The sequence below is a fragment of the Morone saxatilis genome, unplaced genomic scaffold, assembly GCF_004916995.1.
Source record: "Morone saxatilis isolate NCDOM2014 unplaced genomic scaffold, NCSU_SB_2.0 Contig1, whole genome shotgun sequence".
NCBI classification, from domain to species: Eukaryota; Metazoa; Chordata; class Actinopteri; family Moronidae; genus Morone; species Morone saxatilis.
The window spans coordinates 9269887-9285789 of record NW_023339651.1 but is presented as its reverse complement, the minus strand read 5'-3'; the positions used below and the strand labels follow the sequence as shown (position 1 = coordinate 9285789).

At 41.6% G+C, this 15903-nt stretch overlaps 1 protein-coding gene across 1 annotated transcript; it reads right to left on the bottom strand.

Annotated features, from left to right (window-relative positions):
* Positions 1–3892: 3892 nt before the first annotated feature.
* med1 (mediator complex subunit 1) lies at positions 3893–15365 on the bottom strand. Its single transcript, XM_035661668.1, has 16 exons — positions 15187–15365; positions 13956–14062; positions 12953–13031; positions 12637–12691; positions 12116–12248; positions 11861–11889; positions 11641–11712; positions 11295–11369; positions 10743–10906; positions 10514–10625; positions 10204–10328; positions 9986–10113; positions 9003–9204; positions 8791–8886; positions 8519–8624; positions 3893–8431 (listed from the first exon to the last, which is right to left on the bottom strand). Exons 1-16 carry the CDS (start codon positions 15305–15307, stop codon positions 4609–4611), a joined length of 5427 nt encoding a protein of 1808 aa, XP_035517561.1. The 5' UTR covers positions 15308–15365; the 3' UTR covers positions 3893–4608.
* Positions 15366–15903: the final 538 nt, after the last annotated feature.

Genomic DNA, 15903 nt, shown 5'->3' with positions numbered 1-15903 from the left:
GCAGTAACTCAATGACCAGAAAAGTGATGAGATTGTAACACACACTATCTAGTAAAAGAGATGCATGCTGCATCTTATTACTGCTAACTTTACCTCTTTAATGTAAAAGGATAGAAAAAGAGTTCAGAAGTAACCTGTGGGCTGAAACTTGAGCTGTCGATGGAGATAGAGACACTCAACGGTAAAGCTGAGATAGCAGAAGAAGAAAAAACTGAATATAGTATGTGAGAGGAGAAAAGGGGGAACTGTCAGTTCGATTAAAGCGGAGTTGAAATTTTACACACACAACAGCTGGCATGAGAATTGATATTGGGCCTTTGAGAACTACAAGGTGGGACTAAAGAGAATCAGCTGCACATGAAATTTACTTATGAAATGTACTTTGTGATGAAATTTGAAAATGTCAGGACTTTAAATTATTTTTGTTGATTGCACATGTGACTAGGAAAATAACAGGACTTAAAATAGAGGAAATTATTATTATAAGCAGTATTCATGTCAGCCGAGCAGATCGGAAACTGATCAGTAACATCACAGAGACCTGCAGTGGGCCTCAGACTTGTGTTTGAGAAACGATGAAAGAGTGCACACAGTATGAAAGGATGAGGAGGGAAAAAAAGGAATGATGTGGATATATTCCAAGCAGTCTTTACTGAGTGTAAAGCCAGGCAGAAAGTTTGAGTGGCAGGGTCTACAATAGAGAAATTAGCCGTGCTGAAGAAAAGCGTGGATCAGCAGTTTGAAAAGGTTGACAGGGAATAGAGAGTCAAGGAGCTGCAGAAGGGGGGAAAGAGGAGAGGAGCTTGCAGTCTCAGGCTTTCTTTTATTTTCCTGGAAGTTGACAAATTGGTTGCAAAGGTCTGGCAGAAATGAGAACATTGACTGTAATGAAGTGCTCGGTATTATCTGAGAGTGTGCAGCTAAATGGAATTCAGACATCACTAATTTTATTATTTATACCTGTTCTTTTTACAGTGTGACAGGTAAAAATGGCCTTAAAAATCACATTTTAATAAGTGAATAAGCGTCCACGGCTAAAGGCTACTTCTTGGTGTCATTTAGAAATAGGAATTTAAATCTCACTGTGAGCTGCTGTGTTTCATCCTTTTCATGCATCACTGTAAAACTGGGTTGTCCACTAGCAGGAAAAAAGTTTATTGCTACCTCTTAATACATACACAATATTTTTATACCAGTGAGCTGAAGTCTATTGGATTTTCTTATTAACCTTCATTTTAACTCCTCTTTTTAAAGAAACATGTTAAATATTGTTTTATCAATGTGATACTCACTGAAATTGATGCATTTAGGAAGAAACAGAAATCCAAAGTAAGATAACAGTTTGTTCAAATTGACCCGAAACTTAAATATTATCACTATGCTAAATGAAAAACATAAAACATACAATATTTCATTATTTGGTGTAATAACAATACTTTGAGGTCATACTGTACATTTAAGCAAATATTTTTGTCCCTAGTTTTCAAATGCGCAAGCTCAATTTAAGGCAAACGGAAAAGTTATTTTGTAATACTTTTCTAAATGTTAGGATAAGATAAGATAGAGGAAGTAAAGCCAACGTCAAGAAAACACAAGATTCAAGGCAGTTGAGGAGCAGACTCTACTGCAGCTCAATATAGCAGGAAGATATGTAATGTATTTTCACAAGGACAAACAAAACCACAGTGGCAGGGATGACATTCAAGCAACCTCCTGCACTGATGTTGTATAGTATTTAGCTGAATATGACACTTTTCGGCATCCATCCTTGGGGCGAGTTAGTACACATACAGTACAAAGGGTTAGATGACCTCCCTCAGGGGCCCTTCAGCTGGGCTCTTTGGGACACTGACAGGAATGGGAAGCCGACCAACTGCTAAGCAGCCGCCCTGAGCAAGCTGCTGCCCATTAAAGTGCACATCGTTGATGATACACTGGTGCCGTTTGAGTGTCATGTTTCTTCCAAGTAACTGACTCCATAATAAGAGATTGTTTTAATATAGAGACTCCATTTATTTGTGTCAGCTAAGCAGTTGAGCAGGGGCTTCTGGGGGCAAAAAATACAGCCCAGTCAGCAGAGCTGGAGAAAAGTGAGGCAATGGATCAGAAGATCAGCTGACTGGGAGCCTCGGCGTCTGCTTTGATTTCATGTGATGTCACTTGGGACGAGAAGGGCGACAAAGGTCACAAAGTATTTCTTTTCTGGAATATATTTTATTGATTTCTTTCTATATTGTACGTTGGTATTTTCTATACATCGAAAAGGAACAGCCATTACCCTCCAAACCAGAAATCCAGATGATTAACAGAATAAGAAAGAAAATATGTACCTGTGTTGTTGTGTATCTACTTGTGTTCATTCTGAAAGACTTTGTGTATCTTTATTCTACTTCTTTACAATGTGCAGACAGAAAAATAACTCCTCAGAACAATTCAATTAAAAAGTCTCAACTATTTGAATTTTCTTGATTGTTCAATGTAAACAATTTAGCTCCTTTTAATGTCAGCACGTGCAATTTATTTTAGTATCTGAAGCCTGTTAGTGTAAAACTAACTGGCAGTCAAATATTGACTGCCAGACATCCTTTTCACCTGAGCCACATTTCTTCATGCTTTAAGTTTGAGAAGACGTTTGTCTGCCCTGTTATATCTTGGTCTCAGTGAACAGAAAAGTCCTCTAGATGATGAAGCAGGTAAGATTATTTTTTTTAATTTATCTTTTTTTATGACGAGAATCCTTGTGACTGCCCTAACTGATTTGTTTTGTCCCTTTTTAGTCCCTCTGGTTGCATCACGATTTATCAAATCTTCTTCAGTAATACCTGTGAATAAAGGCGTGACATTTTATTTAACCTCAGGGAGTGTGTAACTCATTACAAAATGCTATTGAGCAGCCTGATCCACTGCTGCCATCTAGTGTACCTTTGTAGCTGAGCTATTGACTCCTGCATAAGGAAAAATGTACTCATTTAAAATAATTTAAATGTAGTATTTACAATGACTGTTACTTTAAATTAATATAGGAATTAGATGTTACAAAGAATGTGCTGCTACTGTTGCTCTTTATATTTCCCTTCTGAATGTCTCTTAACTTGCTCCACCTAAATCCTGACAAAAATTAAATTCTTTTAATTGGACCTGACAATTTTGTCACTGCAGCTGATCAGTTCATTGGACTGATGATGACGAAGAATCTTGGTATCATCTTTGATCAGTATGTGACTTTTGACCATCATGTTACAAAACTTACGAAATATTGCAAAAATCAGATGCTTCTTGTCTTCCAGAGATCTCGAGCTATTAATTCACCTTTATTTTCTCCCGTCTAGATTACTGCAATCCCCTCCACACGTGCCTCAGTCAAGCTTCCTTGAATCGTTTACAATTGGTCCAAAATGCAGCTGCCAGACTAACCAGAACCAGCGGTCTGTCCCACATTACCTGTTCTCGCCTCCCTCCATTGGCTTCCTGTAAAATTCTGAATTACTTACAAGATTCTGCTGATTGAATAGAAGGCACTTTGTGACCTTGCCCCCAGTTACATTCAGATCTCCTTGTTCCTCATTCCACTCCTCGACCACTCCGCTCCTCAAATCTTGGCCTTTTATCCATCCCCCGCTTCAACTGCAAAATTAAAGGTGGCCGTGCCTGTTTTAGCCCCAACCCTCAGGAACCATCTACCTCAATCACTTTCTCTCTCACTCTCTCTCTCACTCTCCTTTCCAGTGTTTCTTTACTTATTTTTGTTTGCTTGTGTATGTATCTATATCTATAATATATATATTCATTCGTTTGTTTGTAACTGTATTTTTGAAAGTGCTATATAAAACTTTTACTTACTTTACTTACATCTTGCCCGACAAACTTAAGATACAGAAATATGGCAGTGACTTTTCCAGAAGTGAAATGTTTATTTCAATCTTCCAAGACTTCTACAGTTAAAAAATGACCAGAATTTCACTTTTTCTCCATCATCCTCATCATCATCATCATCATCATCATCATTTGCAGTCTTTACCTACACTAATTTACACATCAACAGTTTAAAATGTATCAAAATCTAAACATTCCCAGTTGAATCTGGAAAACAAGGCAACTGAACACTGAACCCTTCTTGCTTAACAATACTTTTTTTTTTAACAGATGTCATACTTTTACTATTGCGGCAATCTGGTTTGTTTTAACAGCAATGACATACGAACAGCAGCAGATCTTTTACATATGAAAGAAAATGAAATAACATTTACTGACAGTAAAGACCTTTTGAAATCACAAAGGAAAGACAATGTAAATTCCTATGTAAATATACTGTATAAAGCCATTTCCTTAACGAAGCATAAGGAAGTTAATATTCTGGGGGGAGATTTAGATGACAGTGAACCAACCACTTTGAAAAATAAAATCGGCATCCCAATTCCTGGATATCATATGCTGATAGGCAGCAAAATACAGCTTTAACAAGACAGAGCGCCACAATATCCTTGTATCCAGTCCCAATTTGAGGCATGAATTAAATAAATAGTTTAATTTGTATGTTAAAAGACATTTGTTTAAAATGTGTGAGAAAAGTAAAGTTTGAAGTAAAATAAAGAGACTTTCTTAATAAAATCAAAGGTTGCCAGTGAGGGCTGAGTCCATAAGGTCATCATCTTCATTTCTCATATACAGTGGACTGGATCGGGATGTACGCTCTGAACCCAGCATGGACAAAGATGAATCTGAAGCTGTGATGGGCGACCGAGACCAACTGTCTGCTTTTATTGGATGTGAGGATGGACCCATGGACATAGATGACTTCTTCTTCTCTTTATCCCTTTCCCGTTCTCGGTCTCTGTCCCGTTCCCGTTCCTTTTCTTTCTGCTTCTTCTTCTCCTTCTTGTGCTTCTTGTGCTTCTCCCCTGAGCTCAGGGAAATGGAGCTCATGTAGTCCTGGGGGGGAAGCGGGCGAATGGCCTGGTCGTCATCTGAGCTCGGGCTGTTCTGGTGGGACTTCTCAGCCACTGAGCTGCTGCCCGACTCACTCTCACTGTCATGGTTGAGCGGGGTGTATCCTGGCGAGCGACTGTGGCTCGGGGAGGAGCGGTCATGCTTGGGAGTAGAGCCACTGAAGAGGGGGGAAGCTTTGAGGCTAGAAATTTGAGGACGCATAGAGTCACCAGATCCTTCCCCTGCTTTCTGAAGGGTCACTTTGGCCTTGATGCTTGGTGAGCCACCATCGGGTTTGCTAATGATGATCTTGGCCAGACCGGTCGTACTCACCCCTCCTGTTTTTGGGTCCATCAGCTTTTTATCCCCACTGTTCCCACCTGAAACAGACACTTTTGCTTTTGCCTCTTTGTCAGACTTTTCCCGCTTATACTCGACGCTTTGGGAGGAAGAGGCATGCTTGGAAGGACCCATGTTTGAAGGTCCACTGCTGGGAACATTTCCAGGACCTCCACCACCAGGAGCAGATCCTGAACCAGTTCCCCCTACTGGTGGACCTACCTCACAACCATCCTCCCCAACTCCACCTCCACCTACACTCTTCAGTTTGTCTATGACTGCCGTAAGAGAAGGTTTCTTGTTTCGACTGGGAGATTTCCCTTTAGCATTGGGGTTATTTGCATTGTTCTGACCAGCCCCTGCACCACCACTTCCTCCACCGCCCCCCGCTCCACCTGCCCCTCCTCCCCCTCCACTTCCACCACCCCCATACTGAGACTGGGAGCCTCCTGAGAAGGCCATGGAGCCAGAGGATGAGCTAGAGGATGAGGAGGAAGATGCAGAACCAGAGGAAGAGCTCCCACCCATTGGCTTCTGGGAGCTCATGCCTCCACCTGAAGAAGACTTGGACCCTCCAGAGCTGCCACCTCCTGAGCCCATTGGCGATTTAGCCTTGGAAGAAGGAGGTGTTCCTGGAACCTGGGACTGCTGGATTTTCATAGGAGAGGACAATTTGTCACCAGAGCTACTGGAGCGGGAGTGAGAAGGGGAAATATTGGGCTTTATGTTGGGATTCATTAGAGACCCAGGAGGCTTGCCCCCCTGAGGCTTTATTTTACTACTACTTCCCATTCCACCCCCACTACCTCCAGGCCCTGACAGCCCATGTTTGGTGATTGGGGATGATCCTGGTTTACCAATACCTATTCCTTGGGAGGAGCCTTTAGACTGGGATGGCCCACCTCCTCCCCCTATTCCTGCACTCCCTGGTTTGGAGCTGCTGCCTTGTGTTGTGGAGCTTTCCTTGGACTTGATCTTCCCAGAGGAAGATGAGTGAGAATGATGGCTTTTGCTGCTGCTGGTTCCCCCTGCTCCTCCTGTGCTGCTTGTGGCTGAGCTGCTGGAGGTGTATCCACTATGGGATGATGTTTTCCCCCCAGTTATGGTCCCTTTGGCGATCTGAATAGTGATTTTGGGAATTGGAGGTGTGGCACCACCAGGAGGAGTTTGCGAGCGTCCTGAACTACCAGGAGACTTGGAGCCTCCTCCACTTATGCTTCCCCCAGAGCCTGAGCCACCACTTGGAGGTGTATATGGTCGTCCACCTGAGCTGTGAGAGGGGGACTTCCCATCAGGGTCCAGCTTTTTGCGTTTAGGAGGCTTTTCTTTGGACTTTCCCTCACTAGAAGGGGTCCTGCTACGTTTGACTTGTTTACCCTCTGTTGAACTGCTCCCTCCGCTACCCCCATTCTCATCCTTTGGCCGCATAAGTCCCTGTGACTGTTTAACTTTGGGTTCTGCACTTTTAAAGTCACCACATGCCGGTCCAAGTCCCATTATGAGGGGGCTCTGGGACCCTCCACCATGTGTGTCTCCCAAATCAGGAGCTTGCCCCAGAAGTGGTTTACCACCACCACTGCCTCCAAAAACTATACCCATGTCAAAAGGGTCCTTCAGTGAGGGCTCTGGGGTGCTCTGTCCATGTGGAGTTGGATTCTGAGGTGTTCCTGATGGGGTATTCTGCTGGCTACTTCCCCCAAAACCCTTGACCAGGTCCATGTCTCCATCGGCACTTGGAGAGCTGTCATCAAAGTAGTTCTGGGAGAAGCCATGGCCTGAGGTCAGGAGATCAGGGTTGAAGTCGGCAGCATCAGGGAAGAAGTTTGTGGAAGAAGAATCACTGGTGGGAGTGGCGGCAGTTGCAGCTGCCTCAGCAATCAGGTCCGCGGCATCAGGAAAAGGATTTTCATTGCTATTGGTGTTGAAAATGTCTGCTGAGTCAAACACTGCGCTGCCCTGACCTGAGCTGGAGGAGTCACGGATGGGGGTACCTAGGGGGCCTCCATCCTCCCCACCACTGCCCATGGGATGCTGCCCATGGCTCCCACAGCTGCCTTTGCCTGTTTGTTCAGGCAAATCTGACAAGATTTCCGTGATATCAGGCCCGATGCTGTCAGAGCTAGAGAGACGGACCATACGAGGCGGTACAGTCCCTGGTGGTTGCTGTTGCTGAGACTGAACATGAGACTGTGAATAAGGCATGCTGGGGCCAGAGGGCGGTGTTCCACACTGGCTAGGTGCTGGAGTGATGCTATGGGGTGTGTCTAGGCCATCACTAGTCAGGTTAACATCAAAGATAGAATTCTGAGATGCGTCCACATCCATAGAGAGAAGCTCACGGTGAAAGTCATCCTCATGTGTGACTTGATGGTGCTGGTGGTGCTGGGGCATTGAAGATCCTTGCTGTGGTTTCATACCTAAACCACCACCCGGAGCAGTGCCAGGCAACATGGCGCCCTTTTCTGTACCCCGTGGGCGCTTCTTCTTGCCTTTCGTGTTACCCCCAGGGCAGGTTCCACTAATGCTTTCTGTCCGTGGAGACCCAGATGAAGAATTCTGCCTCTCTAATGGACTAGAACCATACAGTGCAGCAAAATCTTGTGTGGGGTTTTCTTTCAACAAATTCATCAACATAGGATGATTCTTTGTGTTGCTGGCAGGGGAAGATGTTGGAGGTGGAGTTTGGTGGGGTGGTGGTGCATTCTGGGAGTTGGGACTAGAACCCACACTTCCAGTTATCTGTAACAGACTTGTCAGTATAGGATTCTGGGTGACTTTGTTGTAGTCATCTGCATGGCCTTGACCAGCCTGTTGTTGTTGCTGCAACTGTTGCTGGCCGGGCACGCCTCCTTGGGGTGGGCACTCCCCTCCTTGGGCTTGCCTGTCTGTTCGGGAAATCCCAAACAGAGAGGTAATTGGACCTGTAAAATTAGGTCCCCCAGAGGGTCCTCCTCCAGTAGGAGTGTTACCCCCTGTAAGCCCAGGCAATCCCATGGGGTTAGTTCCATCGCCTGTTGCCATGTAGGTGGGACTACTGGAGGGTGGCAGGTTATTCTTCACCATGGTCTCCACTGTCTGTGCAATTAGTGAGAGGGCTGGAGTGTCTGCCTGGATGGTCTCTGCTTTCCTCCGAATGGCCCACATGGTTACAGGTATGGACATGCATCTATGAGGAGGAGAAAACAATTACTATAAAAAAATTTAAAAAAATACTGTCCAAATTTATGCATTCAGGAGGAATTATGAATCTCACCTCTGGACAACTTTGGTGATGAATTCATCAGTGCAGATCAGAGCATCTGACAGTCCTTTATATAATTTGCAGGATACCTGTCTGGAGTCAATCACCTCCATTACCACTAGAGGAAGGATAAGTAAGATAGGAAAGACGACTTAGATAAGCAAAAGACTGGAATTGCAAGTGATTCCACAATTTATACATTGTGGTTTCACTGTTATTCAAAGATGTTTAAGTAATATCAATACATGCTGGATTATTACAATTCTGTAAAATTGAGTGCTTACCACAGACTAATGACTCATTGACTGGATGCTGGAAAGAGACGCTGAAACTGGAGTCGGTAAGAGGACATACTTCAAACTGCAGGAGGCCTGAACTGTCTGAGGGAACAACAGCAAAAATGCTACACTCATCAAATGTAATTTGACACATGAAACACAACAAAGTACATGTTGTTGATTGCCCAAATACAGTAAGTCAGAATACAGATGACTACCTTCTTTGATGGAAGTTCGTTTCACACAGCTGCCAATTAAGTTGTTACAGGCTGCCTGGTGCCGGATGATATTCAACAAGGGTGGCACTTGTGCTGGGTGGCGGAAGGGGATCTTGGACACCAGTGCTCCTTGAAGAGAATGACCATCTTGTACCGGGGCATCACCATTCAGGAAGTAACAGTGCTGCTGATCTGGCAACACCTGAAAGCAAAAAGACAGTAGTTTTCTTACTCAAACAGTGATTTGTGTGGATTGACAATCTAAAATGTTGCTTTTGTATTGGCTGTTTTATTATTATTATTATTTTCTATCTATACATTTTTTTCCCTTTCCAGACCATAAATGTAGGTGTCTTTCATGAGCAGCAAAGTCCCATCTAAAGTCATAGATTTAGTTGCAGATTGACAAGAAGTTAGATTTTACTAAACTTCACCTGTAATAGCAATCGTGACAGAGAGAAACAATCAAAATACCTGTAATAACAGCTCTGTAATAATGTAATGTTGATGATTTTAGGTTAACTTAGCCTTTTAACCTGTTAGTTGTCAAGGACAAAATTAATCACCAACTATTTTGATAATCGATTAATCGTTTTTGAGTCATTTTTTAAATATTTTCTGGTTTTTTTTGTCCTTTATGACAATAAACTGAATGTCTTTGAGTTGTGGACAAAACAAGACTTCTGAGTATGGGCTTTATGGACTAAACAACTAATGGATTACTCTAGAAAATGACTGCCAGATTAATTGTTAATGGAAATAATCATTAATTGCAGCTCACAATAAGACATAGACCCAACATAGAGCAGGCTTAAATTCAAATAGGTATCCAAAATTACAAGAAACCAATATTGCTGTAAGCAAAGAACAATCAAGAACCCATAAAGAACAAGCCGGATGTATAACGAAATTGAATAAAAAGGTAAGAAAGGAGTTTCAACATATTAATCCTGTGTGTGGAGGTATTGTGTGCGTCTGCTCACAGAAAAGAAGTGCATGTTGTGTGAGGACGGTGGCGTGGGACTGCCCTCCTCCAGGAGCTGACGTTGGCTCTTGACGATTAACTGGTAGAGAGGCGAGAGGCTGGGGGGGCTCTCAAACACTGGGATTGCTGTGAACAAAATAGAGAGAGAGGTTGAAGTCCAACTTATCAAACAAAAGGAGCATCTTGAAGAATACAATGTTTATGAGGTAAACTCACAAGTAGCACTGCCCATCTTTTGAATAAAGGACAGAGAGAAAGGCATGGGGCGGTTCATCTTGAGGAAAAAACAAGCTGGCAGGTCTACACAGTTGGAGTTGGTCACAGTGGAAAAGGAAGGTGTCCTGAAATACACCAAAAATAAATTAATCAGTGTTTTCTCTCTGTTTTCTACTAGCGCTGGACTGGGATACTAAAATAACCCGCAGATGACTGCAGAGCTTTTAATAAATCTAGATGTTCAGATTTAGAAGTTGCTCTTCGCAGAACTTTATAAGTTCCCCATATAAAATGCGGTATATTCGCTTACCCCTTGTTGTCCACTGGGTGGGATCCAGTGATGAGTGGAGCGATTGGGAGCTTGTAGACGGCAGAGGTTCCCTCGATTGTCACGGAAACACTGACGCCCAGAGAACGTGGAACTGCAAAGATTTTTCACACAAGGAGAAAGTGGCAATCATTTTAAAAAATCATATGGATTGAGGCTGGTGTAAATTTCTCCTTCTTATGTACATTTATTATTTCCTCTTTGCACTTACCATTGCTGTCCGTTAAGTTGAGCTGTGTGCCCGTTCCCTCCTCAAATATGTCGTAAGGGGACACGTAACACTGAAGAGAAACAAGATGGCCACCACTCCTGGCTGTCAGCAAGCCCACGCTGCCATGAAGAATAGTCTCCACTGTATTAGCATTGGTTGCCAACCTAGAAAACACACAACCAAAAATGTATGCATTACAAAAAGAGATGCTCATATTAGGCTTTTTACTCCTAATTATTATTCATTCATGCTACTAGTAGAGGTATATTTTACCAGTTGCATTGATTTATTAGGTTACAGTCTAGTAACATTACACAAATTGTACCCTTGATACCTTTAACATTCTGAATAGGCCTCCCTCTGCTGCATGACTGAATGATCACAGTGCAGCTTAAATAATACAATTACATTAAAACCAAGCGCTATCTAATTTAGCCTAATTAGGCCATCGCAATATATATCACAGCACCCAAGCACTTGCAAAACGCTAGTAAACTAAAGATACTAAGGATGATGTACAGGGTAACAAAAAAACTGATTTTGTGATCTTACCTAAACATGTGCATCATCTTGGTGAGATCAAGCTCCAACGACTGCAGTGCTATATACATCTTGGTCTTCAGCTTACTGGAAAACAGAAACAAAATGATACATAACTGAAAACAATAACAATCATAAAAGACATGTGGTATATGTGTTATAAAATAACTCTCTCTAATCATAATGCTAGGATTAACAATTTTGGCTCTTTACCATAGCCTGATACTTAAGTACAAATGAAAACTATTCAGTTAATCAGATAATTGGGAGAAAACTACAATTATAACAGACAGTTTGGCTCCACAACACAAAAGTAATGGAGAGAAATTATCGATTTGTAATGCACAAGTCTTCTTACTTGTCCCCAGGGAGCTTGTATAATTCGACCAGGCCCTTCAGATGTTTGGAAAACTCTTCAAAGTTCTTCTCCCTGATATAAAGCAGGAAAAGAGGTGGTTTTGGTTTAGACAGCTTTCAGACCAATACAAGTATCTCTCAAGGGTGCCTGCATCACTAAAAAAAAAAAAAAACACAAATAAGAAACCCTACACTTTAGAACCCTTTGTGTTTCTACTCACCTTAGATGCTGAATCAGCTCAGGACAACTCTATGACAAAGAAATCAAGAAAATAATATTATAATACAGATTTGGGGACAACTTCACCAAGGTGCATGAATCAAATTAATTAAAGGAAAAAAAGGTATGTAGCTTCTTTTGGAGAACCATGTGAAGAGATTCTTAAATTGGAGTAGACAAGTATAGGATTCATTACCAACTTGATCCTTATTTGACTCAGCTTTATGGAGTCATGTGGAAGTTAAAGTAAACTGACCGTAGGGTTTTCTCCCTGATGAGCCACCTTGACGTCAACTAGCTGGCCACTGGTGTCCAGCTGCACCTCCACATAAAACATGTCTGATGTGATGTAACACTCTGTCCCTGATGGGCTGAGGTGAGAGCCCAGCCTGTACAGACAAGACAAAAACAGAAAATGAAAGAAAGAAAGAAACAAGAGAGAAGTAACCTGTTTCACTTAAGTCAATTCAAAAGAGTATATTTAGTTTTCTGAATAAGCTAGTAATTATCCTTAATGACCGAGTCCACAATTAATAATTACAGAGAGAACAGTACAAATAATTAAAAAAAAAAACTTGTAATGTTTTAGGAGTAACCCAGTATGGTGTGTGTTTTATTACAAATTTCAACTGAATTTAGAAACTTCTAAATCATCAACCTGACTACCTTTTCATCAGCCTCTACTTCCCATACTGAGGGTTACCTTCTGAAACAGTCCTAGTTGGGAGTTACCAGATGAGAGGGTGAGAAAACATAAGCAGAAGAGAAACAACTCACATGTTTTGCCGAGCGATGGATTCCAGACGATCCGTCATGGAGGGCAGAGATGAGACTGAAAAAGAAGGCAGAGAAGAATGGAAAACTGTACTATCATATAATGTGACAATGTTCTAACAGTGTCGAACAATGTTCCTACTGCCTATGTGAGGCCTGCTGCTTCAATTAATGATTGGTTATAAGAAAATACCTTTACATTATTAGTTTGCCCTATAACAGCGGTTCCCCCTGTCTATTGAATTGAACTAACACCTTCCTATGGAAAATACTGCTCTGCTCTCCCTTGTGTTTCTGTCCTTTAAGTTGACAGTCTCACCTTTCAGCGCTCTCTGCAGGGTCTCCAAGCAGGTGAGGAGGAGCTGGTGACCTGTAGCATTCATCACACCGCGTTTCTCCTGGGACACAGCGTGAAGAAAAACAGAGATATTAGAGACTAGTTGGGAAAAGATAAAAGTGCTTTATCAACAAGATTTTGTGTTCAGGTTTGCTTTTCATTGGCTTAGTCAGCATGATAGGTCAGAGATTTAAATGTCACTACTATAGTTTCATTTGCCCAGCAGGTAAGTTATTAAAGTAAAAAAAAAATGTGTTTGTAGCAATTAAGTGATTAATTGCTACAAATGTAAAAAGAACATGTTGGTAGTGAGAGTCTCTTGTGGGTACTTCAATAAGATATGAGGAGGGGTTGTTCCAAGTCTTGCACTGCTGGGTGCAGATGAATACTGTATGGTAAATTATATACAAGGTCTTTAAAAATTGCTGCTTCCAATGTTATAACTCACCTAAAGAAAAGCTACAGAACTGATCCATTATTTTCAGTGCAGGCAATGTGCTCCCCGCCTAAGTACTGACAAAAACTTTTTTCTTTCAGTATTGCTACCGCGTTACCAATTAAAAGTTGCAGATGGAACCCATCTATTTTAATGAAGGGGGGAAACTGCATTTCTATCCCGTCATGAGATACTCACTCTCACTAATGTATGAGCGAGATTGTGTCAGAGTCACGTCTTCCTCATCAAGTATTGATTGTTGACTTTTCACAATGAAATAAAAGTAAGAAACAAGCTACCTTAGCAGCTTGTTCTTGCAAACCTGCTGACATTTTTTTCCCTGCCCTGCGTAATGTTTGTTAAATTTCTCCTTGTTAGTTCAGGTCTAACAATTCAGTTTGTAAAAGCCCAACCAAGAAGAGTAACACTAATTCACCGGGCCCATGTCTACTGGTTCCAGACATTCAGGCAATCTCCAATACTGAAACTTCTCACAGGTTTAAAGACGTGGTTTGTAAATTCAAACAACTTGTTTTTTCTCCGTCTCACCATGGCTTGACGCACAACCTTGCAGGTCTCCTGCCATGGCCGTGAAGCGTTGTGTTTGGCATGAAGCTTCTCCAACAAGGCAGCCATGCGACTCTGCTTCTCTGACTCTGAAATGCAATATACATTAGATATAACAGTTAAACAAAAATGCAAGTTATATATATATGTTTCGTCCTGTTTTGTTTAAATATATTCAAAGTCTCATCACACTGATTTCATCACATTTCAGTCCTTTTTTAGAGAACTAATTTATCTAAATATGGGAGATGATTTGCGTGCAAGGCAAATGCGGGTTTCCCTGCCTGCCTTTAAACACATTTAAGGCCAATTTTAACTAGGTGTACCTATTACATTCAGTGTATACTGTGTTACTGTGATAATTAGCACAGAAAAGGGTGGTTTCTAGCATTATTTATAGGTATAGAATTTCCATACTGTGTTTTCTGTGTAAACACTTGAGTGGAAAACGAAGAATTTCCTCACTGGGGATTAATAAAGTTATTCTTCTTCTTCTGGTAAACCTGAGAGCAATAATCATACTCACAGTCATACTGAGCGAATCCAAAATACACATTTTAATAAGTAATTTAAGGGTAGATGAAAAACACTGGCATCTGTGAACTACCCACAAAGTACAGCTGACATGAATATCTTTCTAAAGTTTCTGAAAAATATGATTAGTCGGAGTTATAATAGATCTTGTCATTACTGCAACAAAATAAAAAAGAACTGAATGCACCAATAAAGTAAAATAAACACATGTCAACACAACAAGAGGCCAATCTCCTGTTATCGCGTTATCTGTCATAAAGAGCAAACCACAGAGCTTACGGTGTGTTAGTTATATTCGGTAGGTGGGCCAACATTACTAATCAGGAATAGACTCAACCGTGTGGTGCCAGTGAATTACTTCCAAAGGCCCTTAACGCTGCAAGTGTTTCTGCAAACTTCATGTGAGCGAGTTGCTAACATGAGCTTCCTGCTAAGCGATCCGATACAAACACAACTCATCAACTCTCGTTTCACCGCTGAATTATTATTATTCTCTCTCCCCTAAAGACGCGTTCGTTAACATCATTAAAACAACAACAAAAAAAAAGAAGAAGAAGCAAATCGATAACGTTGCATAGTCGGCTAAGTTAGCTGTTAGCCGGTCGTTAGCCGGATCACCACAACAACAACAACAACAACAACAACAACAATGAAAACTACCTCGCGGTCTCGTTCTTACCTGTTGTCTCTTCGGGTTTGCTCCGATCTCCATGAGTCTGATTCGCTCCTTGTTGGACCGAGAGAGTCAGTTCTCTCGCAGGGCTGCCGCTCTGCACAGAAACACCGGGCCCCGCCGCCATTGTCTCTCCCCCGTTTTCAGTTTCCCGGCTTCGCCTTTCCCCGCTACACCCATCCGGGTTTCCGTACTGCACCCTGCTCGCAGTCGGGTGATTTGTTGACACTTCAAACTTACATGAAGCTGAGTTCGTCTTTAGCTTCAGAATACACTGCAGTTATTTAGCTATGTGATTAATGTAACAGGACACAATAAAAAAAAAAAATAAAAAAAAAAAAAGTTAATTTCAGACGGATTTTTTTCCAATTTGCAGCATTTTTCTAATTATTTCTGGTTATTTATCGACACAATTTAAGGAGGAAGCGTGTCATTGCCTTTATTTCCTCTAAAGCAAAATTCAAATCCGTGCTTTAAAAAAAAAAAACAATGTCTGACAAAGACACCAGATGGCGTACGATTGCCGCAAGTAAATGATTCATGGTTTGCCAAGAGCTGCTGAAAGCCAAAATCCAAAAGGAAGGTTGAAATATTCATGTTAATCGACTTCAAAAACAGAAGAATGCAGAGTCTAAACATGATCATTGTTTTTTTTTTTCTTCCCCACTACAATTTGTACTTTCTATAGCCTCATTTATAAAGCAGTCACACGAAGCAATAGAT